At 63.0% G+C, this 24,357-nt stretch overlaps 1 protein-coding gene across 2 annotated transcripts; it reads right to left on the bottom strand.

The window, feature by feature from the left end:
- Positions 1-3,139: 3,139 nt before the first annotated feature.
- On the bottom strand, positions 3,140-23,764 carry SMARCE1 (SWI/SNF related, matrix associated, actin dependent regulator of chromatin, subfamily e, member 1). Of its 2 annotated transcripts, XM_029075669.2 has the most exons (11): positions 23,700-23,764; positions 18,426-18,476; positions 18,207-18,250; positions 14,211-14,315; positions 11,984-12,064; positions 11,353-11,484; positions 10,864-11,035; positions 9,119-9,291; positions 8,115-8,216; positions 6,818-7,040; positions 3,140-3,899 (listed from the first exon to the last, which is right to left on the bottom strand). In XM_029075669.2, the coding sequence occupies exons 2-11, from the start codon at positions 18,430-18,432 to the stop codon at positions 3,688-3,690; spliced, it is 1,251 nt and encodes a 416-aa protein (XP_028931502.1). In that variant the 5' UTR covers positions 18,433-18,476; positions 23,700-23,764; the 3' UTR covers positions 3,140-3,687. The 2 variants fall into 2 exon arrangements, with proteins under 2 accessions (XP_028931502.1, XP_028931503.1); XM_029075670.2 differs by lacking the exon at positions 14,211-14,315 and having other exon boundaries at positions 23,700-23,763.
- Positions 23,765-24,357: the final 593 nt, after the last annotated feature.

A 24,357-nucleotide genomic window follows, 5' to 3' on the forward strand; every position in this document is an offset into this window, starting at 1 on the left:
GGATCCGTCAGCGACCCCGGAGGATGCCTGGAGGAACTTGGTGATGGTGGCCCCCCCACCCCGGCAACCTCTACCCTCGTGGTTATAGGACCGCTCCCATCCGTAGTTTTTCCCCAAAGTCCCGTGTGAACCTCTTTTGGGTGAATCCGTTTTCATTCTTCCTGAGCTTCCTAATGTCTCTCCGTTTTCCCTCTAACACACCCACCTCCCTCTTAATTGGAATCACGAACCCTATCATCCCACGGATCCCTTCCGACCTTTCTCATTTTCTCCACCTCTTCCCTCAAGTAAGCCAAATCAGTGCTAGCCGGGAGCCGGGAGACTTGGGGCGTTCTGCCTCTCGCCGCGTACGTTAGCTACGTCGAGAAGGGCTTGCGATTTTGAATGTTAACTACAACATCAGTACTTTCCCACAGCGGTAACGACCGTGAGACTCAGTAACGGCGCCCGAAGAGCTTTCTCTATCTAAGCTCCCTTCCTCGCCTTATAAAGAAACCGAGAACTCACGCCGACAGACTACGCGGTTGTTTGCGGGGTTACCGTGGGTACGTCTTAATCTTCCCGTGTCCTGTGTATCTAAACTGTTGGTTCGGATTATTCATTTGCAAAGATGGTAAGCTTTTAAAGGCGTGATGGTTCAAAAAAAAACCAAAACCTCACCCCTGTTGTTCTCCCAACGGGGTCTGCCCGGCGGTGACAAGAACAAGATCAAACGCGTGCCCTGCCTGAAACTAGGTGGAGCGTATGTGTGTTGTGTGCGTGTGCGTGGATGGGGTGGGTCCGGGCTGGGCTGCGGGCACCGTTCTCCGACGGGGATTTGAGCCGAGCCAAACCGAAGCAGTTCCGTCGTTTCACACGAGAACCCGAAGCTTGAAAATGACTGCAGGGGATGAGGATCCTCGGTGTCAGCACCCGCTGTTAGAGGGCAGATCCCGGTGGCGTTCGGGGGGGGGGGGGGGGGGGGGGGGGGGCCGGGAACTGGCCGGAATCCCGAGGGGCTCGGGGGACTCCTCCGCCAGGTGACCGAGTGCAGCCCCCGACAGAGGTGCCGTCTTGGTCTGGTGACCGGCCGCGAGGATCAGAACGAGCCCGCCAGCTCGCCTCACCTTCCAGGACGGATCTCCTTCTCCCTCCGGCTAGGCCCTGCGGGTAGGCGTTACGCCAGCTAGGAATAGTCGCGTCCTAGCCCAACCGAGTGGAGAAAATACAGGAACTACCGAACCCGCTTCCGTTACCGAGAAGGCAGGTTGGGTCGGTTAGGTTGGGAGCCCAGGACCATCCCACGGAACTGACCCCTCATTTCCCTCACCACGGGAGCCTTCCCCCTCCACCCGGCCCGTTCTTTCCAGGAGTCCAGCCGCATTTCGGAGCCAGGGGCCAAAGGAGAAGAACCGCCCGGCTTCTCCGCCACAACCTGTCTCGCCCCGTAGTCCAGAAGGCAGCCCCGGTCCCGGCCCCCGACCCTCCGATGCCACCTGCCGCGTCTGCCGGGTTTTCGGCCCGGTGCTCCCTTTCCCCGCTCCCTGAGCACGGACAGAAAATGGCAGAGGGCGGCCCGTCGGGCTTCCCACTTGCTCATTCCGGGGACGCACGGGTTTTCGGTCTCGCCGCACGGCCTGCCCACGACGGGACTAAGGGCTGTGGACCTCGGGCGAGTCGCCTGACTTCTCGGTACCTCGGCATCCCCGTCTGTGGAACGGGGCTGACGCACCTCCTTGCCCTTCCCTTTAGACGGCGAGCCCCGCGTGGGACGTGGAGTGGGTCCAACCGGATCACTCTCTACCCTAGTGCTCGGTTCAGTGGTTGGCATATAGTAACCACTTGGCGAATTCCACCATTATTACACTAAAATTATTAGAAGAAGCGCTCGACAACTCTCCGTAGCATACTTTCCCAAGCGCCGAGCACACAGTGAGGGCTCAAGGAACACCGCCGACTGCTCGAGATGCCACCAATGTGATTATTCGGTTGGATTGCCAGACTTGAAAAATCCCGTCTGCAAACCCGAGTTCCCTGCTGATCATTCATTCCTTCACTCATCCAGTAGTATTTACGGAACGCTTACTACGTGCGGAGCGCCGTACTAAGCGCTCGGAATGTGCGAATCGGTAATCACACCTAACCAGGGTCCTCGGCAAAAACCCGTGGGGGTTTCCCCGAAGCGGAAGGGTCGTGTCCTTGATTTTCTTGCTTTGGAGCCGAAAGCATCTGAGGAAGTTTTACGTCCTAAAGCCTTGGTTCCACCACTTGCCTGCCGCGTGTGAACTGGACAAGTCGCTTCATCTCTCCGTGTCCCGTTCAAGACCTCCTCTCCCTCCCTCTCAGACAGTGAGTCTACCTGGTCTCTCCTCAGTGCTCAGTACAGAGCTCTGCACCCAAGAGCTTTAGAGAACCTGCACGGCACAGTAGAGCACGGGCCTGGGATTCAGAAGGTCACGGGTTGCGATCCCGGCTCCGCCGTTCGTCTCCTGACCTCGGGCAAGTGGCCCGACTTCTCTGGGCCTCAGTCACCTCGGCCGTAAAATGGGGATCGAGACCGGGAGCCCCACGTGGGACAAGGGGCTGTGTCAAACCGGATTTGCTCGCCTCCACCCCAGTGCTGAGCGCCTGGAAATAGTAGCGCTTAAACACCACCACGATTATTCTTATTAGCTGCTTCCTCGTGCGGGGGCTGGTGCAGGGAACCCGAACGACATTCCCGTGCAGTGGGTCGGTCTGAGGACGGGAATGCCTTCTGTTCGTGTGACTATCCCCCCCCCCCCCCCCGCCCCCCCGACACAACGCCTCAGATATAACAGACGGGAAGAGGAGGAGGAAGGGAGGGGAGGAGCGAGGAAGACAGGAGGGAACCGGGATGAGCAGGAAGAGACGGCATGTTCACAAAAAGGGGGCGGCTGGACTCTGATCCCTTCGGTAGCCCCGGGCCTTTCTGTGGTAGAAATTCTCAGGTTTTCCACAGAGAAATTAGAGGAAGGTTGAATATCCACCCGAAGGACCCGGGAACCCAAGTTCAGAACTCCACGAGGACGACGGGAGGCTATCGTCCCCCCCGCCCCGCGATGCATCTCCACTCTTTCCTGCTTCGGGGCTCTTTGGGCTGAAATCCCGTTCAAGCGACCAGTCAAGGATATTTAGCGATCATCGGTATTTATTGAGTTCTTACTGTGTGCAGAGAGCTTAGGAGAGTACGACCCGGTCAGCAGACGCGTTCCCCGTGCCGCGTGCCCGGCGCTCCACCGAGCGCTCGGGAGAGTAGGAGACGACAGGGGCGGCCGCCGCCCCCCGGGGGCTTAGTCTCGCTCATCCTCCGGGCGGTGCTGAAAAGACCCAGATGCGTCTCCGGGGCCCTCCCGGCCCTCCGCAGGGAGCGCCGGTCCCCCTTCCCCCACCGGGCGCCGGGCCGGGGCCGGGTCCTATGCCGGCTCCCGAGCGCAGGGGCCCGGCCAGGGGCAGCCCCCCGTGGCACCCGACTCGATCCCCCCCCCGCCCCCCCCGTTGGCCGGGGGCCCGGCGGGGCCGGGGAGGCCGAAATGGGCTCCGAAGGAGCGGTGGTTCAACCTTCTCCCTTCTCCCGGGCAAGACGAACGCCGACTCCCGGATGACGCGGACCCTTCGCGACTCGCTGTCGGGACATCGTTAAAGAGGATTCGGGCCCAGGGGCGGGGAGGGAGGGGAGGGGGGCGCCATCTATTCTTTCTTCTCGCCGTCGTCGGGGGTCGGGTCCGCGGGGGGCTCCTCCGCCGTGGCGCTGGCGCTCTCGGAGCCGGTGTTGCTGTCGCTGGTGCCCTCCTCGGCGGCGCTGTCCACCCCCTCCTGCCCGCTCTCCTTCTCCTCGGGGCTGCACGAGCCCTCCTCGCCGTTCTGCTGGCTTTCCGCCGCCTCCTCGGGGGGCGGTTCCTCTGCGAAAGGACGGGGGCACCGTCAGCGCGGGGCCGAGACCCGAACCCGCCCTCCCGAGTCCGGGGGGGGGGGGGCGGGGAGAGGGCGGGGGCCCGCTGAGGCCCGGGAAGCCGAGCCAGGCGGGCGCGGCGGGCCGAGCCGTCAGTCCGGCGGCGGGGCGGGACGACGCGCCCGGACCTCCGGCTCCGACCCCGGGTCCGGGGTCCCCGACCCGGTGGCTCGACACCGCCGCCCACCCCGGGGCCGTTCCTCCGCCTCGGCCTCGCCCGCTAACGGGGGAACCCGGCTGGTGGAGCCCGACCTCGCTCGGCAGCGGGAGGCCCCAGCGGCGAAACCCGAAACCCCGCCTGTCTGACCTGTTCCGCCGGGGCCGACGCGGGCCGGGCGGAGAGGACCGGCTCGGACGCCGACCGGTTCTCCCTGAAACCCTTCTTCTCCCCCACGTCGGCTCCTCGAGGGCGACGGCCCCCGCTCGGGCCATGCTTTTGAGGAACGAATCCCGGCGGGGGGGGGGGGGGGGGCCAGGGGAAGATTGTGACCCCGGGAGACGGCGGCCTTCGGACGCTCCTCTCCGTTAAATGGGAGAGAGCGCCCTCGGGGGCCGGGCCGGGGCCGAAGGCGGCGCGGCGGGGGTTACGGGACGGGGTCCCGTCCCCCGTCTCCCCTCGCTACTCTCCCGCTGCGACCCAGCCCGCGCCTCTCGCTCCTTTAACGCTTACCTTCTCACACTACCTCCATCTCGTTTATCTCGCCGCCAACCTCTCGCCCACGTCCCGCCCCTGTCCTCCTCAGACCCGACGGTGACTCTCCCCCTCTTCAGAGCCTCACTGAAGGCCCATCTCCTTCACGAGGCCTTCCCTAAGCCCTCCCTTCCTCTTCTTCCTCTCCCGCCTGCGTCGCCCTGACTCGCTCCCTCGATTCGTCCCCCCTCGCGGCCCCGCAGCGCTTACGCGCCGCTCTGCAATTTATCGGCAGTTTATCTGTCCATTCGTTTCGACGTCTGTCTCCCCTCGAGCCCGTCGGCTTGCTGCGGGCGGGGAACTGTGCCGGTCTGGCGTCGCGGCGCGCTCTCCCGAGCGCTTGGTACCCAACGGAGAGGCAGCGCGGCTCGGTGGAAAGAGCCCGGGCTCGGGAGCCGGGGGTCACGGGTTCGACTCCCGGCTCTGCCACCCGTCAGCCGTGCGACCGCGGGCGAGTCACTTCTCTGGGCCTCAGTTACCTCATCTGTAAAACGGGGATCAGCTGGGAGCCTCACCTGGGACGACCCGATGACCCCGTATCTCCCCCGGCGCTCAGAACGGTGCTCTGCACGTAGTAAGCGCTTAACGAATGCCAGCATTATCGTTCTTATTACCGTGCTTTGCCCACAGCAGTCAGTAAGCACGACCGACTGAAAGAAAAAGGGCTTTGCATCTTTCCGGGCCCGTTGCACGGACCCGCCCTACGGGGCAGGGCGACAGAACGACGCCCCGCCCAAGTCCGCTCTGCTTCTTCGAACCGCCTCGCTGGGGGACGGCTGAAGGGCGGGGCCCGGCCCGCGGCAGGCGCTTAACGGATACCACCGCGACAGTCGGCGCCGCGCCCCGATTTCCGACAGACGATCCCGGGGGTGGGGACGATCGGCGGATGGCCGGTGCGGGGGGAGGTTTGCTCGGATCGGGGCGCGAGAGCCGTAGGGATTCGCTCGTCGGCGACCCTCGCGGAGACGCCGGGCGAACCGGCGCGCCTCCGCCGGAGGCTACCGGGATCCCTTGGGAATGATTCGAAGCTCCACCTGACTGAGGTGGCTACCCCCGGGGCTGTCTCCGGTTGAACGGCCTAGGCGAGCTCCCGGAGGAGGAAGCGTCGGGAAGCTGGGAGAGAGCCGGGGGGGGAGCCGGGAGAGAAGCGGGAGAGAGCGGAGTTTCTCGGGAAAGAGCACGGGGCTGGGAGCCGGGGGGTCCGGGTTCTGATCCGGACTCCGCCGCCGGCCCGCGGCGCGGCTCGGCGGATCGGGCCCCGGGCCCGGGAGTCCGAAGGACCCGGGTTCTGATCCCGGTTCCGCCACCTGTCGGGTGCGTGACCCCGGGCAGGTCACGTCCCTCCTCCGTATCTCGGTTACCTCACCTGCAAAATAGGGCCGAGGGGGTGAGCCCCATCCGCGACGGGGACTGTCCCCCGCCCGATCGACTCCTCTAATGATGACTGTGGTATTTAAGCGCTCGGTACGTGCCGGGCGCCGGGGTAGATGCAGGCAGATGGGATCCGGCCACGGTTCCCTGTCCCGCGTGGGGCTCACGGTCTCGGTCCCCCATTATACAGACGGGGTGACCGAGGCACGGAGAGGCGAAGCGGCTCGCCGAAGGCCACCCGGCGGACGGGTGGCGGAGCCGGAATTAGAACGCGTGACTCTCTAACTCCCGGGCCCGCCCTCTATCCAGCGTGCCATCCCGCTTCCCCGGTATCTACCCCGGTGCTTCGAACAGTGCTTGGCACACAGTAAGCGCCCAACGGTCGTTCCCGTTCGCTGGGCCTCGGCCTCCTCCGCTGTCGAACGGGGATTCGACACCCGTTCTCCCTCCTGCTCAGACCGTGAGCCCCACGCGGGGGAGGGGAGGTGTCCGACGTGACTAACCGGTCCCCACCCTGGCGCTCGGAACGGCGCTCAACGTGCAGTAGGCGCTCAACCGAGAACCACCAGGCCCTAGAGCACCCACCGCCTGGCGGGCTGGACCTCCCGGGCCCCGGGCCTCTCGCCGAAGAGGGGAAACGAAGCAGAGCCCCGACCCCGGACCCTCGGCGTCCCCGGGTGCTCGAGGCGGGGGTGCGTTTCGCTCGTGGCTACTGACGCTTGGTCCCGGGCCCTCTAACGCCTCCCCGAGCTCCCGCCGACCGGTCCGTTGGGGGAAGGTCCGGAGGCGGGGCGACCGGCGGTTACCTGTCTCCACGGGAGCGCCGTCTTCCTCCTTCTTGTCGTCGGCTCTGTCGGCGGGCCGCTCCTCCTCCGCGGCCGCCGCCGCCGCCGTCCCGCCCTGGCCGCGCTCGGCCTGCTCCGTCGCTTCCTTCTCCCTCTCCTCCTGCCGCTTGCGGGCCTGCTCCTCCGCCTGGGCGATCTCGGCCGCGATCTTCTCCATGTCCACCTCCACCTTCAGACCGCACAGCTGGCCGCCGGAAGGGAAAGACAACGGTCGGGGACCGGGAGGCGGTGGGAGGCCCGGGGTGGGCGTCCCGAGTTCTGGGGGCCGGCCGCCCGCCATCGGGGTTCACGGGACCCCCGGCTCTCGCTCGGCCGGAGGCTCTCGCCGGCTTGGACGGCGGGCGCCTGTGCTCACACGGGAAGCCGTGGTGAGAGCCGGGGCGCCGGCAGTGAAGGGCCAGGCAATAACGAAAACCCCGGAGTGACGAGGGGGTCTCCGTTCTACGACTCCATCTGCCGGGAATCAGTTCCTGGACTCTTCGTGCAAAGCGAGCGAGCCCGGAGCAGCTGGCCGAAGTCGTCCGCGCTCGCGCGGCCGATCCGACGCGGCACCCGGCTCCGCCACCGGTCTGCCGGGCGACCCCGGGCAAGTCGTTTCACTTCTCCGGCCCTCGGTTATCTCCGCTGTAAAACGGGGATCCAGCCGGGGAGCCCCACCTGGGACGGGGCTGCGTCCCACTACCAATCGCTTGTATCCTCCCCGGCGCTCAGCGGGGTGCCCGGCACATAGCGGGCGCTGAAATACCGCGATTATGATTATCACTCTTGACTCTGCGTCGCAGGACCCGCGCCGCCGAGTGCAGTAGAACCCGAACCGTCACCCTGCCACGGGGGGCCGGCAAGGAAGGACTGTACCGACAGGGACCCGGGGGTCGGGGCGACGGAAGCGCAGAGGCGGCGGGCCTTATCGGAAACAGCCCGGGCCCGGGAGCCAGGAGACCCGGATCGTCAATCCCGGCCCCGCCGGTAACCTGCCGTGTCACCTCGGGCGAATCACTCACTCGTTTTCTCGACTGTGAATGTCGCCGACCTGCTGCGTGACCCCGAGTAAGTCGCTCGCTATTTTCTCGTCCGTAAAATCGGGGGTCAAACGCCCGTTCTCCCTCCCCCTTAAACCGTAAGCCCCGTGGCCGGGGCTACACCTGGCCCGATTCTCTTGATTCGGCCCCGGCGCCGAGACCGGCGCTCGGCATTTAGCCCGCCCGCCGCACGGCACCGCGGGCGCCACGGAAGCCGACCGGACCCACCCGATCCGTACCCTCTTCAGTTCGTTGTTGAACGAATCGGTGCTTTCCAAGAACTTGCGCTTCTTCTCCTGGTGACGCTCTTCTATCTGCAGTAGTTCAGCCTCCAGCTTTCTCTAGAAAACAAAAACGCGAGCTCCTTGAGGTCTCACTCCCGCCTCCGCCTTCCTCAGCCGTGCCTGGCGGTACCGCTCCGCTCTCTCTCGCTCGCGGGCCTGAGGTTTCTAGGACAGTGAGGCCTTTGGATTCTTCCCCGGAGGGTCGGGTGCGCAGCCACCCGACTCTGACCCAGGAAAGGGCACCAGGGTGTCCTTGGAGAAACAGCGTGATCTAGTGGAAAGAGCACGGGCCTGGGAATCGAGAGGAATCCGTTCCCCGTTCCGCCGTCTTGTCTGCTCTGCGGCGCCTCGGGCAAGTCACCTGACTTCTCGGTGCCTCGGCTTCCCCATCTGTAAAGTGGGGACCCCCCCCCCCCCTTAGATCGAGAGTCCCGCGTGGGGCAGGGATTGCGGCCGCCCCGATTTTCTTCGAGCTGCCCCAGCGCTTAGGACGGCGCCCGTTGTTGGGTAGGGAATCGTCCCCATCTGCGGCCGAACCGCACTTTTCAAGCGCCTGATACGGTGCTCCGCGCAGAGCAGGCGCTCAGCAAATACGACCGAACGAATGACTTGAATGAGGTGCTTAACAGATACCGTTACCAAAAACCAAAAGGGGGCGGTAAGCGAACACGGGGCAGGAACCCCGGCCTTTTCTGGGAGTCGCTGCGCAACATCAAGGAAGCCGATCCGTCTCGTCCCCGACACAATGACGACGACGGTAGAGAAACCTCCCGAGGAGGCCGTGGAGAACTCGAAACGGACTTCAACCGTAAAGGCCTCGCCCGTAACCTCTCCCCAGAATCGGGCAATCAAGCTCAACGGCAGAGCCCCGACGTGACGGAACAAGCCCCGGCCACCCGGGGTTGAGCCGTTCGGGCCCCCGGGCTCCGACGAGGAGCTGCGGAAGGGGACGTCCGTACCTGGTGGACCATCAAGGACTGGACCTGGCGTTTGAGGACCTGCATCCTGGCTGTCGTGACCACCGACCGCACGTCCGGCACCACGCTCTCGCTCAGGATTTCACTGATGAGGCGGTGGTTTCTCTGGAAACGGGCCGTGGCCGTGTGCTTCATCGAGAAGCCGTCGTCGTAATCTGAAACGGAGACTTGGGTTCCGGCCGCCGCCGCTCACAAACGGACGCCCCGCGGCCCGGAGGAGGGCGGAGCCCTAGACGCTTCCGGGGATGCGGGACGGGGACCGGGGACCCCCCCGAGTCTCCCACGCACGACTCGGGGCCCGGGCAGAGTTACCAAAGACGGGGCAGTCTTTCCTAAATCCTTCTAGGGACAACCGCAACCAGGCGGGGTTTACCGACGGACAACGAAGACGCCAGTCGAGTCTCTTCAGGAAGAGACCCGAGGCGGCAGGTGGAAACACGACGCCCTCGTAGCGGGACCCGAGGGTTCGACGGCAGCTAAACCGCTCTGCTGCGACCAGAATGGAGGTCTCGCATCCGCGCCAGATGTCCCGGTCGCCACGCGCCCGAGCCGTTCGGATTCCGTACACGATAATGTCGGTAATGGCGATGCCGGCGAAGGAATGACGACGCCCGTGGTCTCTGCTGAGTGCTTTTTACGTGCCATTCATTCAGGCAGTAGTATTTACTGAGCGCTTACTGTGTGCAGAGCACCGTTCTAAGCGCTTGGAATGTACGATTCCGGTGAACGCTGGGGTAGCAACAACCTAATCGGGTCCCACGCGGGGCTCGCGATCTAAGTAGGGAGGCCATCGAGTGCTGAATCCTGATTGTGCAGAGAGGGAACGGAGGCAGAGAGAAGCGGCGTGGCCCAGTGGATATCGAGCACGGGCCAGAGAGTCAGGAGGACCTGGGCTGTGATCCTCCCGCCCCCGCCGTGTTTGCTGCGGGACCTCGGGCAAGTCGCTTAACTTTTCTGTGCCTCATCTGTAAAATGGGGATTAAGACTCTGACCTCTCTTTGGAACAGACACTGTGTCCAGCCAAGCGGCGTGGCTCGGTGGAAGGAGCCTGGGCTCCGGAGTCAGAGGTCATGAGTTCGACTCCCGGCTCTGCCCCCGGTCAGCCGGGTGACCGCGGGCGAGTCGCTTCGCTTCTCTGGGCCTCAGTGACCTCATCTGGAAAATGGGGATTAACCGTGAGCCTCACGTGGGACGACCCGATCCCCCTGTATCTCCCCCAGCGCTTAGAACGGCGCTCTGCACACAGTAAGCGCTTAACAAATACCAACGTTGTTATTATCATATTATTTAGTACAGCATGCAGGAAGTGCTTATCAATTTTTTTTTTTTTTTTTAAAAAAGCGACCTGCCCGAGGTCACGCGTCAGACGGACGACAGAGCCGACACAAGAACCCGTGTCCTCCGACTTCCAGGCCTGTGCTCTTACCACGAGGCCACCCCGCTTCGCGGGGAGGGAGAGCGAAGCGGGGATAATGGGGAGGGGGGGGGGGGGTGTGTGTTGGTGAGGAGAAATGAACGAAGCAGGACTAGCAGCTCAATGTTCAGTGGCCCTTCTTCCCAGCACGGTGGGTGACGCCCCCGTGAATTGCCCTGGGAAGACACAGGAATAGGGTCCCTGGGATTTCCACCTGAACGGTTACCGCCTCACGGCAACTCCGGCGTCCGGGGGAGCTGGGGGGGGGGCTCCCTTTCGGCCGGAGAAGCAAGCGGCTCGGCTTTCCTCTCACCGTCGGGATCTTCCGCCGGCTGGATGCTCATGTAGGGTTCTCCTTTCTCCATGCGCGACTGCCTCTGTCGACTCTCCTCCTCCAGCGCCGCCTCGGCGCGGCTCTTGGCGTTGATGTAAGCGAGGTAAGCCGGGGAATTGTGATAGGCCTTCATCGACTCGTTGTACTCGATCTGGAAATGAAGCCAGAGCAGTTGCTCGTGACCCCTTTCCAGGGCACGTGGACGAGGGAAATCTCGGAATTGGGGGGGGGGGGGGGGGGGGGGGCGAGCGCTCGGCGCCACGTTCCACACCCAGAGGACGCTCAAGAAATACCAATTTAGTCCCCCCAGTCTCGCTGTAGGCAGGGAATGCGTCTCTCCATCGCTCTGTCGTACCCTCCCGAGCGTTCAGTACAGCGCTCCGGCACACAGTAAGCACGAGCGATCGACCGGCCGATCGTTCACGACGGCCACGGAACCACGCTGACAGAGGCCGGGCCCCACGCTACCTTCTCCGCTTCATATTCGTTCAGGTATTCTTGTTTCTCTTCATCAGTGAGGTCTCGCCACATCCCCCCGATGATCTTGCCGATCTCCCATAACTTCAAGTCGGGGTTGGAGGCCTTTACTTGGTCCCAGACCTCCAAAAGACAAGAGCCGGAGAAAGTCGGTTCCCCGAGCGAGGTCTGAACGGTCGCGGACCACGAGCCCTCGGGGGGAAAGGGCACGACCCACGGATGCAACCGACCCCTCGGCTTCACGTAACCGGAACATCCTCTCTGCCCTCTAGGAAGCCCGCCCGCCGTCGGCGAACCGAGGGGGCTCGGCTCCCTCATTCGGCTTCAGCGTTTTCTTGTCGACTCGGGGCAGGAAACCGACCTCGCCGTCGGGACGCGTTGCCCTCACGCACCCGACGCACCCACGCCCCACCCTCCGACACGCTCAAGCCCACTCGTGAGCGCAGACCGCCCCCCCCCTTCCCAGACGCAGCCTAAAACACGGGCTCCGCTGGCACCGGTCGTTCCAATCCGAGACAGCTTCCCAAAGCATCCACTCAGCGGAACGGCTGGAAATTCTCCCCGCCAACCCCGTCGGACCCCGAAGCCACTCCGGCGCGACGGAGGGGCGCGTAGGACTCACCTTCCGGCTGTATCTCATATAGGGCATCAGGGGCTTATCCGGAGGCTTCGGGGGTTTGGGAATGGTGATGCCAGAGGAAGCCTGGAAAAGAGTCGAAGAGAGCCGTTAGTCCATTCGAGGCAGCCGGGTCCGGGAGACCAAGAGCAAAGCAAGTAGAGCAACGCATCCGGCCCGGCGACCTGCCTATCCTTCTCCTAGCCGGCCACCAATCGCGCCGGTGCAGCTATCGCTAGCGGGTCCCTAGCACGCCTCGAACGAGCGGCGGGTGGCCGAGATCGTCACGGAGGCGTCCGAACGACGGAAACCGTGCTCGGGAGCGCGGCGCTCGGCTACCGCGCCACGATCCTTTCCTCCCGGCGGAGCGCCCGGCTGCCGACTCTCCAACTCCGGGGGTCGGGGGCAAGGAGTCAGCGTGAAGAGGCGTGGAGTGAGCCGGGCGGCCCCTGGCTGACGCCGGAAACATCTCCCACCTTCCGTAGGCCTCCCGCGAGGCCCGGGGCCCCCTCCCGCCCCGGGGACACGTGGGTCCGCGCGGGTGACGGGACCCCACGTGGCCCGGACGGAACGCGCTCGCGCCCCACCGGGACGGAGGCGCCTCCCGTTCCGCTGTTCTTTCCGGAACCCCGGGAGGGGCGGCTCTTTCCGAGCGCAACCTCCGAGGGGACGCCGGGAGACGGAGGCCGGAGGGGAAACGGGCCCGAGCCCGGCCACGGTAGAGAAGTCAGCCCCGCTGGGGCCAACCCGCTAACGTGCGGGGCGACGGCGGGGCCCGGGGCCGCCCTCGGCGGCGTCGCCTTCGAATACGAAGGACGTCCGCGTCCCGACCGTTTCCGGGCTTCTGGCGGCCGCCCCGCCCGTCACTTGCTTTCGGTCCGAGGCTCCCGAGCAGGGAAGGGAGTTCCGGCTCCCGGCTCCTCCACGTCCCCGCTGGGGTTCGGAGGAGCGGGGGCTCGGGGCCTCCGGGGGTTGAAGTCCCCTTCCGGGTCGGGCTACGGCAGCCGGGGGACGAGTGGCGCCCGGGAGCGCGTTAAGCTAGCGTCACCCCGCATTCCTCGGGCTGGGTCCCTGACGAGGCTCTAACGAAGAAGGGCAGGAGCGAGGGGCCGAACCTGACTGCTGCTGCTTGGACAGCTGCTGACTTCCGTGTGAACGCACGTACTTCAAATGTTGGACCCGGTGGATCCGGACATGAGGAAATCCATAAAAAACACCCATCTCCCCATACACGCCCCCACATTTTCCCTGGCAGGTTTCCTACCGCGAGACCGCAAGATACACACGGCACGTTACACTGCGGACATGCGTATGAGGTAAACACGGGGCGGAAACAATGAAAAGCCTCAGACAGACGAATCCTGACCGGCTAAATAACGGGCTCGGCGAAAGGAGACGCGGCTTCGCTCCCGGCCGAGGGGGTTCTCCGGGGTCACTCGAAGACGGCGGCGCCCCGAAACCCCGCATCCCGCAAGGAGGCGGGAGAGGACCCCACCGGGCTCGGCCGGACGACTACGTCCCGTCCCCGTGGACGGCACCGAGGGGTGTGCGGACTGGGGCTGGGAGAGGGGGCTTCCTCACCAACGGTAATACGGCTCTTAGAGCCGCCGGCCGAAACGGTCAGTTGGATCCCGGGAACGAAGCAGTTCAACGTCCAACCTTCCCCTGGAGGATCTGTCCTTAAGCCGCCCCCCGGCCGCCCCCCCCCTCCCCCGGGCCCTCCGGGCCGGGCCGGGGACTCCGTCGGTTCATCCCCGCTTGACCGGGCGCCGCTGAGCTCGACCCCCGGGCCAGCTCTGACCGCCGGGGAGGTCACGGCTCAGACCGGGTCAGAGGAGAACCCGACTGGAGTCTCCTTCCAACCTCGGAAGCCGCAGCCCCGCCTGCGCCGTGCCCCTCTGGCGATGACTACACCGGGGCGCTTCATCCTCTCACCTCCGACGTGAGGTGGAGGCGGGGTACGCCGAGGCCGGGGGCGGGGGGGAGAAGCCAAGATCTCCCTTCTCCTGACCGGGTCGGAGGTGGGGGGGGGGGTCGGGGAGGGGGATTTCCTCGGGCCCTTCCCACTCATCGCCCCGATCGCCCGAGCGGCCTGCGGAGACGGAGCGGAGCGGCGGGAGGGGCGGCCTACTCGGGACGGGAGGGGCGGAGGGGATCGGAGGGGCCTGACTCTGAAACCATCTCTGGCCGGGTCCGGGCGCTTGCCGGTTGCTGAAATAGTCGATTCTCCTACCGTGACCCGGCTGTTGGTGCCCGGGTTCCCTCCCAGCCTGTAGTTGTTGTAGGCCAGATGGCTGTATGGATTGTATCCCACAAACCCCGGTGTGCTGGGCATTTGCTGATGGAAACAAATGAGACAAAAACACGAATGAGAAATGAGCTCAAACGAGGAGAACACGAAAATGAAAAATGGTCGGCATATGGCATGCAAAAGCAACCGGAGTTTCAACAGGAGATGACGGGCGACGGTGGGCGCGGCCCGGCCGCCGCGGCCCCCCGGGGGGGGGGGGGGACCCCGCCACCGGGGACGCCCGCGGAGCTCCCGCGGGGAGCGGCGAACGAGGGCCGAGGCCGTCGGGGAGACGGCGCGCGGCCTCGGGGGAGACTCCTCGGGGGCGGCAGGGCCCGGGCACCCGGAGACGTGGCGGACGCCGGACCGGCAGTCGGGTGACATCCCCCGAGGCCGCCGACCACGACCGCACAACCACACGGCGCCGAGCTACGCAGCCACCCTCGGCGGGGACTCAGACCGGGAATTCCGGGTCGGGTGGACCGGGCGCCGTCGGGCCCGGGACGCCCGACAACGTCCGGCCCCCGCTGGGATCCCGAGCCGACGCCCGTCCTCGGCTCCCCTTTTCCTTCGGCGCCACCGAGCCGCCGGGGAGAACGGGTCACGGAGCAGGGCGCCTTTCCTGGAGCGTGGCGGGTGGACCGCGGCCCCCGGTTTTTGGGAGAACCCAGAACAGCGGAACCACGCGGGAATGTACCAAACGGGGGACTCCCGAGAAACGGACTCGCCCGCACGAAACTCTCGAAGCCAACACACCCTCACGGGACTCCATTCTGCCGGGGAAATCGAGGTTTCGGCCTAACTCCGATCTTCCGCCCGGAAGGCGCGCATCCGCCGGCAAGGTGAAGGGGTTTTGGGGCACCCGTTCAACGGCTTCTTTGCTCCTCCCATCCGATCTGTCAGCCCGCTAAAAGGGAGGTGCGTTTGCAATTACAGTCTCCGTTCTACGGGGTCACCCTTTCGGGAGCGGCGCGGCTCAGTGGAAAGAGCCCGGGCTTTGGAGTCAGGGGTCATGAGTTCGAATCCCCGCTCCGCCACTTGTCAGCTGGGTGACCGTGGGCGAGTCACGTCACTTCTCTGGGCCTCAGTGACCTCATCTGGAAAATGGGGATGAAGACCGTGAGCCCCGCGTGGGACGACCTGATGACCCCCGTGTCCGCCCCAGCGCGTAGAACAGTGCTCTGCACGTAGTAAGCGCTTGACAAATACCGACATTATTATTATTATTAAATTGTGAGATCACATCTCTGTTCGTGCCTTCGGTCGCTCTAGATTAAAGCTCTAGACCGTGAGAAGGGAATGTTACTGAAGCAGCGTGGCTCAGTGGAGAGAGCACGGGCTCTGGAGTCAGAGATCGGGGGTTCGAGTCCCGGCTCGGCCACTTGGCAGCTGTGTGACCGTGGGCGGGTCGCTTCACTTCTCTGTGCCTCAGTGACCTCATCTGGAAAATGGGGATTAAGACTGTGAGCCCCACGTGGGACGACCTGATTCCCCCGTGTCTACCCCAGCGCTCAGAACAGTGCTCTGCACACAGTGAGCGCTTAGCCAACGTTATTATTATTACTGTTATTACTGTTCTCCCGTGCTCTCCAAAGCGCCGTGCACACAGTTAAGCGCTCCGTAAATACGGCCGGATGGATGCAAGCTCCCTTCGCTCGCTCCTGGAAGGTCTGCGGGCCCCCTCTAATTGGGCAGAGGGCAACGGAGATGGACTCTTTCTGCTCCCACGAAGGATCTCTGGCTGGAAAACCTGAAATGCTTTTTAAAAATCAGGGGGACCCTCTAACGTCGAGGTTCCCCAGAGAAGCGGCACGGTCTAATGCAAAGAGCCCGCAAGTCGGAGGACCTGGGTTCTAATCCTGATTCTGCCACGTGTCTGCCGGGCAGGGCGTTATCACTTCTCTGTGCCTCCGTTTCCTCATCCGCAAAAGGGGAATTCCATACCTGTCCTCCCTGCCCTCTAGACCGCGAGCCCCCCGTGGGCCAGGGACCGTGCCCGACGTGATTATCTTGCCTCTGGCCCAGCGCTCAGTACGGTGCTCGGCACACGGTCGGCACCTAACGCCACAGTTTTTAAGGAACGCCCGGAAAGGAAGGCGACGGCGTGTGGCTCAATCCCCATTAACCTGCGGCCGGCCCCTCAGGCCGGGCGTCCCCACGTCCTTCCGGGTGTATCAGACTGATTTCAAAAGATCCCAACGGCCCGTGCGGTCGGCCGCCAGCCGACGTGATGCTTTTCGAAGAGCTCCGGCCACCGTGGTGGTTGCCTGATACAGCTGTGTGAAAGCAAACATCGGGGAAAAGCCCCTAAGCATCAGAAAGAGCAACACGTATGCGTTCCCTGAGACATTAAACCATAAATTCCCTACAGGTCGAGTGGACGACGGCCTCGCCTCTCAGACACCCACCCTTCACAGCCCGAGCGAATCGTCGCCCCGGCAGAGCGAGGACGCTCAGGTCGGAGAGCGGGTGTGGGATCCGCTCTGACGCTTTACCTTGTGGGATTACAGAGCTACGGCCCTGGAGCCCGAACCCGGAGGTCGGAGCGATCGTTCCAACTATCCTGAGGCCAACGTGACACCCGGGAGAATCCACGTGAAGGGTCTCTAAGCCGCTAGGGCGACGGACGAGCCCCGTGCGAGGCAGGGGCGGGGGCCGACGCCGGCGTCTCGGTTCTACCCCAGCGCTCAGTCCACAGGAAGTGCTTTACGAACGCCAAGACGCCTGCCCGTTCAGACGGCACGTCACGTGGACGGGCGGGGCTCTTCGTGGGCGGGGGTTACGTCTACCTGCCCTCTTGCTGCGTACCCCCCACGCGCTTCGTACAGTACTCGGCACACAGCGAGCGCTCAATCGATTCCCCAGACTGACTGGTTTTTCGGGCCCGCGTCTCAACCAGGACATTAGGGAGGCTCAGCCCGACTGGGAGATCCGAAGCCCGAACGCGGCCCGGCCACGGACGGGTCCGTCCGTCCCGGCAACGCTGGTGGACGTGGAAGCTCCTGAAAGGGGCAGGTGAAGGGGGGGGGGGGGGGGGACCTGGGAAAAAGCAGTCGGAAGAGACGGGCCGCCGGCAGTCCTGCCCATCTGAACTCACCCCGGTCCCCCTTTCCTATGTGGGGTGAGAGAGAGGGGCCAGAGATGAGCCACAAAGGGATCTGAAAATAAAACGCCTAAAGCTGAACCCCCACCACCGTGCCGGTTCAACCGACGGTGACGTCGCCGAATGCCGCCTCGGGAGGGCCCCGGGGCTGTCGTCGGTGCCGTCCCCCACGGCCGGTGGAGACGGGCCCGGAGGCCCGGGGCGGGCGGGGCCGCCCCGGCTAAGAGGAACTCCAAGCAGAGGGCAAAAACCACTCTCCCGCCTCAACCCCAGATCAGACTCCCGTCGGCCGCACCGGGTCCTGCAGCGGGGCGACCGGTCCCGGGGGTCCGGCCGGCTCTCCGGAAGGCGACCGTGGCCCGAGCATCCCGCCGGGCCGGGCCGTCTGTCGGGGCGGGCCGCGGCGGGTAAGGGGCGGACGGGGACGGCCCGGTTCCGGCCGAGCCGGGGGACGGAGGAGGGCTCGGCATCCGTTCTCATTTCTGGGGGTTCACGTGGGGGGAATCCAGTTTCACGCCACGGGCCCTTTTGAAATACGCCGCAGGCTCTGGCCGGGCCAGCGAGGGAAACCGAGCGTCGGCTCCCACCCGGTGCCATTTTCCGTCGGCCGCGGTTCCTGCCGAGACCATCCGGGAGGTAGGAGGGACCGAAAAAGAACCGCATCGCCGCAGAGTTCGCCCCTTCGAGGGAAAGGCGGAATCGAGCGGCTGCTTTCGACGTGGACTGTGTTTCGTCCCGTCGGCGGGATCGCTGCCTGACTGTCGCAGAGAGGGGCGTGGGTGTAAGAAGCAAGGCCTGGCTAGCAGATTTCCGCGAACAAGAAAATCAATACTTACTGTTGCGGGAGCTGGGGTGGGAGGTGGGGCATAAGATGGTCTTTCTGTTCAAAAGAAAGAAAATAAATAACTTGTTCTAGACCACGGCGAGCGAACACTCCCCAACAAACAACCAACTGTCCTGTCTGAAGAGCCCGTTGGGGATGGGGCTATGGAATTTCCATTTGCTGGGAAATTCGTTCCTCATAAACAGCACGGGAAACAGAAAGGGAAACTTACTTGACATTTCTGCAGGGAAGTTTTCGGCTCCCTAACAGTGAACCTGAAGAACTAGAAAATAAAGAGAACCAAACCTCAGCACACATAAGAAAGTTAGCTTTTTGGAAGACGGAGAATGAAGAACTTGAAATGTGTACGGCCACAGTGGTGTTAACGGTAACAGACCGGCGATCCGTTTCTTAAGAACGAGCCCCCCCCGGGCGTCTTGTCATCGGCGAGACCGTTATCCGGTGAATTCACGAGACCTCGACTGTTGAGATCATCCCGAAAAGTCAAATCCATCTGCTTCTGGGCCACTTGGAACGGCCTCTTCCACAGTGCCTTTTTGGAGAGGCGGAGGGCTCTAGTGGAGTCTAGGAGTTCGGGTCCCCAGCTCTGCCACTTGCCCGCCCGGTGACCTCGGGTGACTGTCTAATCTCTTTGAAAATTAACCCGAACTGAAAAGTGGAGGAAAAAATGCCCCCCTTCTCCCCACCCTCTGGGGAGCTGGTGGGGCTAAAAGAGGTCATGCGCCGACCCGTTGGAAAAATAAAATGCCCTCTGGAAATTCGGGGTCCTGTATCTTACGAATAATGCAGTCAAATCCGTCATTAAAGACTCAGAGCAGGTGTCCGGGCCGCCCGAGATACCGCGGCTGGTCACCTCCCGCACCTAAACACGAACTCATTTGAACATATTCTTTACTGAATTTAACATGAATGGTGATAACAGTGGTATTTATTGAGCGCTTACTATGGGCGAATCGCTGAACTAAACGAACAGGTGGGACATAACCCCCGTCCCACAGGAGGCTCAGTCCAAGGGGAAGGGAGAACACTTAGCTTATCCCCATTCTTACATAAGGGGAAACCGAGGCACACTCCAAGGTCACACGGGGGGGGGGGGGGGGAGGAAGTGAACAAGTTGGAATTAGGACTCGGGTCTCCGGTTTTCCAGGCCCCTGCTCTTTCCATCGGGCCACGCTGCTTCTCCAGTCAGTTGCCACTCTCGTAAATTAGCGGATAGGAAATTTCGTTCTCCCGCGACTGCATTTATAGGTTATAAGTTATTCCCCCTGAATCTTCCTACAGAATCAATCGACGGTATCTGGCTCCTCTAGACTGCAGGTTTCTCGTGGGCGGGGGTAGGTGTTTACCGACTCTGTTGTTTTTCACTCTGCCAGGCAGTCAGCACGGTCCTCCGCCCACGGGAAGCGCCGGATCGATCCGTCGTATTTATTGAGCACCGACTGAGTGCTCAGTGTTCGCAGAGCACCGTCCCTTCGCTCTTTTTGCACCCCAGGCTAGTCCGCGCCCTGGAGAACCAGCCGGATTCCCCGGGCGCACCCTCCTACCTCACCTCGCTACTCTTCCTCCACAATCCGGCTCGCCCCTCCAATGCTAAACCTTCTCGCCGGACCTCGATCTCGCCCACGTTGTGTGCGTCTCGCTATGTTGTACTCTCCCAAGCTCTCGGTACAGCGCTCTGCACACAATAAATACGACTGACTGGATTCTCTTCCCTTGTGGTTCCACCTTCTAACTCCTCTATCATCCTGAGGGACTCCCCCGGGTCGGACCGGCCCGGGGTCTTCCCGGCAAGCGCCCGGTGGCCGTGAACTGGCAGTCTTGCAGCATCCTAGGCCGCCTAAGTGGCACATTCAAGAGAGCTTGCAGAGAGCCCGGCTCTCGTAACCCATCCCGTATCTGCCAGGTGAATCGGGCTCGACCGTGACCAGACGCCGTTGACCAACTTCCCTTTTCTCTGGATCCCAGATACGCCTGGCACCGCAAGGGCCTCGACGGAAACCGGCCGTCGATGCCGGGCGGGTTTTGGGGTTTTTTGTTTTCCAATATCACCGAGTTAAAGCAAAAAGTCAGACCGACGAACGGGTTTCCTGGTTGCCGGTCGGGGCTTTCCACGGGAGAGAGGGAGGTGGTCGACCACAGCTGGGTCGGGAGCGGTTGACGCCGCCTTTCGGGATCGCTATGACTATTCCTGACGCAAGATCACAGATTCACATCCAGAAGGCTCATCCGAGCTACCACGCGCAAGACTACGGGAACTCTGGGGGGGGGGTACGTCCGACCTCGGATCTCAGAGCGGCGCGGCCTTCGTGGAGAGACCCCGGGCCCGTGGAGGGACCGGTCTCTGCCGGTCGCCTGCCGTGTGACCCGGGGCGCGTCGCGCAACTTCCCGGTGCCTCGGTTTAATCTGTAAAATGGGGATTTGCTACTCGTTCTCCCTCCTACTTAGACTGTGAGTCTCGCGCCGTCCGGGGACCAGCCAACCTAATTATTTTGCGTCAACCTCGGCGATTAGGAAAGTGCTTGGCGTGTATCAGTATGATCAGTCCTTTACAAATACGACCATTTATTTGTCACCTGCCGCGCAGGGAGGATCTGGGATCCTAAATCGTCAGGATCATGTAATCGGATGAGATTTAGGGAGCCGAGCCAGGGCTCCCACCCTCCTCAGGACGGGTGACCCCAGGCTGACTCCAAGCCCCAGGATTGAAATGCACCTCGAGGGGAAGCTCAGTTCACTCGCACACTATTAACCCTATCTATTAATTAATATTAATGCTCGACTCGCCCTCTCGACTGCGAGCTCGTTGTGGGCAGGGAAGGTGCCTGACGTTCTGTTTTACTCTCCCAGCCGCTTGGCAGTAAGAAGCAGCGTGGCTTAGTGAAAGAGCCCGCGCCTGGGAGTCAGAGGATGTGGGTTCTGATCCCGGCTCTGTCACCTGTCTGCTGCGTCACCTCGGGCAAGCCGCTCTGCTCTTCAGCGCCTCGCTTACCTCATCTGGTAAATGGGGATGAGGACCGTGAGCCCCCCGCGTTGGGATAACCTGATTACCTCATAACCACTCCAGCGCTCAGAACGGCGCTCGGGAACACGGCGGGCACTTAAATACCGTTATTATTATTATTACTTTGCACACGGTAAGCGCTCGGTAAATACGATTAATAATATCACACTCTCCCAAGCAATCGGTACAGTGCTTTGCACACAGTAAGCACTCAATAAATACGATTAATAGCGTACGCTCCCAAGCGCGCAGTAAAGTGCTTGGCGCACGGTAAGCAGTCGATAAATACGATTGATAATATCGTACTCTCTCAAGCGCTAAGTCCAGTGCTCTGCACACAGTAGGCGCTCAGTAAATACGATTGCGTAAATGGGTGAACGACTGGCTTTTAAGGGGCTCAAACAGGAGACCTAAGCAGGATCGAATCTCTGCTCCGGGGCCACAGAGCTACATTAAACCACCCAACCCCAGCGCTTAGTCCAGTGCTCCGCACCCAGGAAGCGCTCAATGCATACGATCGGCGTGGCTCAGTGGAAGGAGCCCGGGCTTGGGAGTCGGGGGTCATGGGTTCGAATCCCGGCTCTGCCACTTGGCAGCTGTGTAGGCGAGTCGCTTCGCTTCTCTGGGCCTCAGTGACCTCATCTGCAAAATGGGGATTCACCGTGAGCCTCACGTAGGACTCCATGATGACCCTGTGTCTGCCCCAGCGCTTAGAACAGTGCTCTGCACATAGCAAGCGCTTAACGAATACCAACATTACGATTATTATAAATACGACTGCGGACTGGCCTTTAAGGGGCTCAAACAGGAGACCTGAGCGGGATCGAATCTCTGCTCCGGGGCCACAGAGCTCCATTAAACTGTCCATCCCAAGCGCTTAGTCCAGTGCTCTGCACCCGGTAAGCGCTCAATAAATACCACCGCGTGAATGAATAAATGACTGGATGAATGACTGGCCTTTGAGGGGGTCAAACGGGAGACCTAAGCAGGATCGAATCTCTGCTCCGGGCCCACGGAGCTCCATTAACCTGTCCATCCCCAGCGTTTAGTCCAGTGCTCTGAACGCAGTAAGCGCTCAATAAATACGACTGAGTAAACGGATGAATGACTGGATGGACGACTGGCCTTTAAGGGGCTCGAACGGGAGACCTAAGCGGGATCGAATCTCTGCTCCGGGGCCACAGAGCTCCATTAAGCCGCCCATCCCCAGCGCTTAGTCCAGTGCTCCGCACCCAGGAAGCGCTCGATCCATACGATCGGCGTGGCTCAGCGGAGAGGGCCCGGGCTTGGGAGTCAGGGGGTCACGGGTTCGGATCCCGGCCCTGCCACTCGGCAGCCGCGTGACTGTAGGCCAGTCGCTTCGCTTCTCCGGGCCTCAGTGACCTCATCTGTAAAATGGGGATTCACCGGGAGCCTCACGTGGGACCACCTGACGACCCTGTATCTCCCCCAGCGCTCAGAACAGTGCTCTGCACACAGTGAGCGCTGAACGAATACCGACGTTATTATTATTATAAATACGACTGCGGGAACGAATGCACGACTGGCCTTTAAGGGGCTCAAACAGGAGACCTGAGCGGGGGCCACGGAGCTCCATTAAACCGCCCATCCCCAGCGCTTAGTCCAGTGCTCCGCACCCAGGAAGCGCTCGATCCATACGATCGGCGTGGCTCAGCGGAGAGGGCCCGGGCTTGGGAATCAGGGATGGCGGGTTCTGATCCCGGCTCTGTCCCTCGTGTGACTGGCGGCGAGTCACTTCGCCTCTCCGGGCCTCCGTGACCTCGTCTGGAAGATGGGGATTCACCGTGAGCCTCGCAAGAGTGCGGGCTTTGGAGTCGGAGGTCACGGGTTCGAATCCCGGCTCCGCCACTCGTCAGCTGGGTGACTGGGGGCGAGTCACTTCCCTGGGCCTCAGTGACCTCCTCTGTAAAATGGGGATGAAGACCGTGAGCCCCACGGGGGACGACCTGATTCCCCTGGGTCTCCCCCGGCGCTTAGAACAGTGCTCGGCACAGAGTAAGCGCGCGGCAAATACCAACATTATCATTATTATTATACGATCGAATGAATGAATGAATGAGCCCAGCAAGGGCGGGGGGGGGGGAGGCGGCCGGGCCGTGACGTCACACGAGCCGGGCACGTGGCGGGAACTACAACTCCCAGGATGCCCCGCGGCCAGCGACGCCATTTTGGGGGGGGCAGCCGCCCCCGCCGCCTCCTTCCGGGCGGAGCCGATCCCCGACTTCGGGGCGCCCCCCTCGATCGGTCTCCCCCGGGCGAGCCGTTGCCCTCCTCCCTTTCCCGATGGCTAATTTGGGGGAAAACGTGGCGGCCGAGGTTCCCCCCCCCCCCTCCCGGCCCGGACTCGTGTCCGGAGCGCAGGGCCGGCCGGTCCCTGGAGACCCCGCTCCGGGCCCGGTCGCTCGAGCCGGGGTTCGCTCCTCGCCCCGCGAGGCCCGGCCGCCTCCCCCCCCCGGACTCACCGGCGGCGGCGACGGCGGCGGGTCGGACTCCTCTTCGCTTTGTCCGCGCCGGCCCCGCCCCCTTCCGCCCGCGCGGCGCTTTCGCGTCCGCACTTTCGACACGGCGGGCGGGGCCCGGCCTCTCGAAAGCGCAGATTCGTCACGAAGCACAGGCCTCCGAAGGCGGGGCGGGGGGCGCTCGGCGAATCGGCCCGCAACGGTGGAGGTAATGGAAGAGGAGCAGGTCGGCGGCAGCGTCCCGCAGAGGGTTAAGCGCCCCGGGCGGGGGCGGCCGGCCTGCCTGGCGGAGCGCGCATGCGCAGTACGTTGGCGCCCCTTTCTTCCCCCTTGCCACTTTTCGCGCGAAGGCGTCTGGGAAGGTGTGGGCCTTCCCCTCAGGCCTCTCCTGTCATTAATAATCGTGTTGGTGTTCGTTAAGCGCTTACTATGTGCAGAACACTGTTCTAAGCGCTGGGGTAGACACAGGGGAATCAGGTTGGCCCACGTGGGGCTCACGGGCTTCATCCCCATTTTACAGATGAGGGGACTGAGGCACAGTGAAGTGACTTGCCCACGGCCACACAGCTGACAAGGGGCAGAGTCGGGATTCGAACCCATTTCCTCTGACTCCCAAGCCCGGGCTCTTTCCACTGAGCCACAATGCTTCTCTATTCATTCA

The sequence above is a fragment of the Ornithorhynchus anatinus genome, chromosome 11 (genome assembly GCF_004115215.2).
Source record: "Ornithorhynchus anatinus isolate Pmale09 chromosome 11, mOrnAna1.pri.v4, whole genome shotgun sequence".
NCBI classification, from domain to species: Eukaryota; Metazoa; Chordata; class Mammalia; order Monotremata; family Ornithorhynchidae; genus Ornithorhynchus; species Ornithorhynchus anatinus.

What these genes read in the sequence shown, in the direction of transcription:
- SMARCE1 (XM_029075669.2), bottom strand. An exon ending in ACGAATATGAAGCGGAGAAG is followed by an intron (nt 11,036 to 11,352) that starts GTAGCGTGGGGC and finishes CTTCATTTCCAG; the next exon opens with ATCGAGTACAACGAGTCGAT. An exon ending in TCAACAACGAACTGAAGAGG is followed by an intron (nt 7,041 to 8,114) that starts GTACGGATCGGG and finishes TCCGGCGGCCAG; the next exon opens with CTGTGCGGTCTGAAGGTGGA.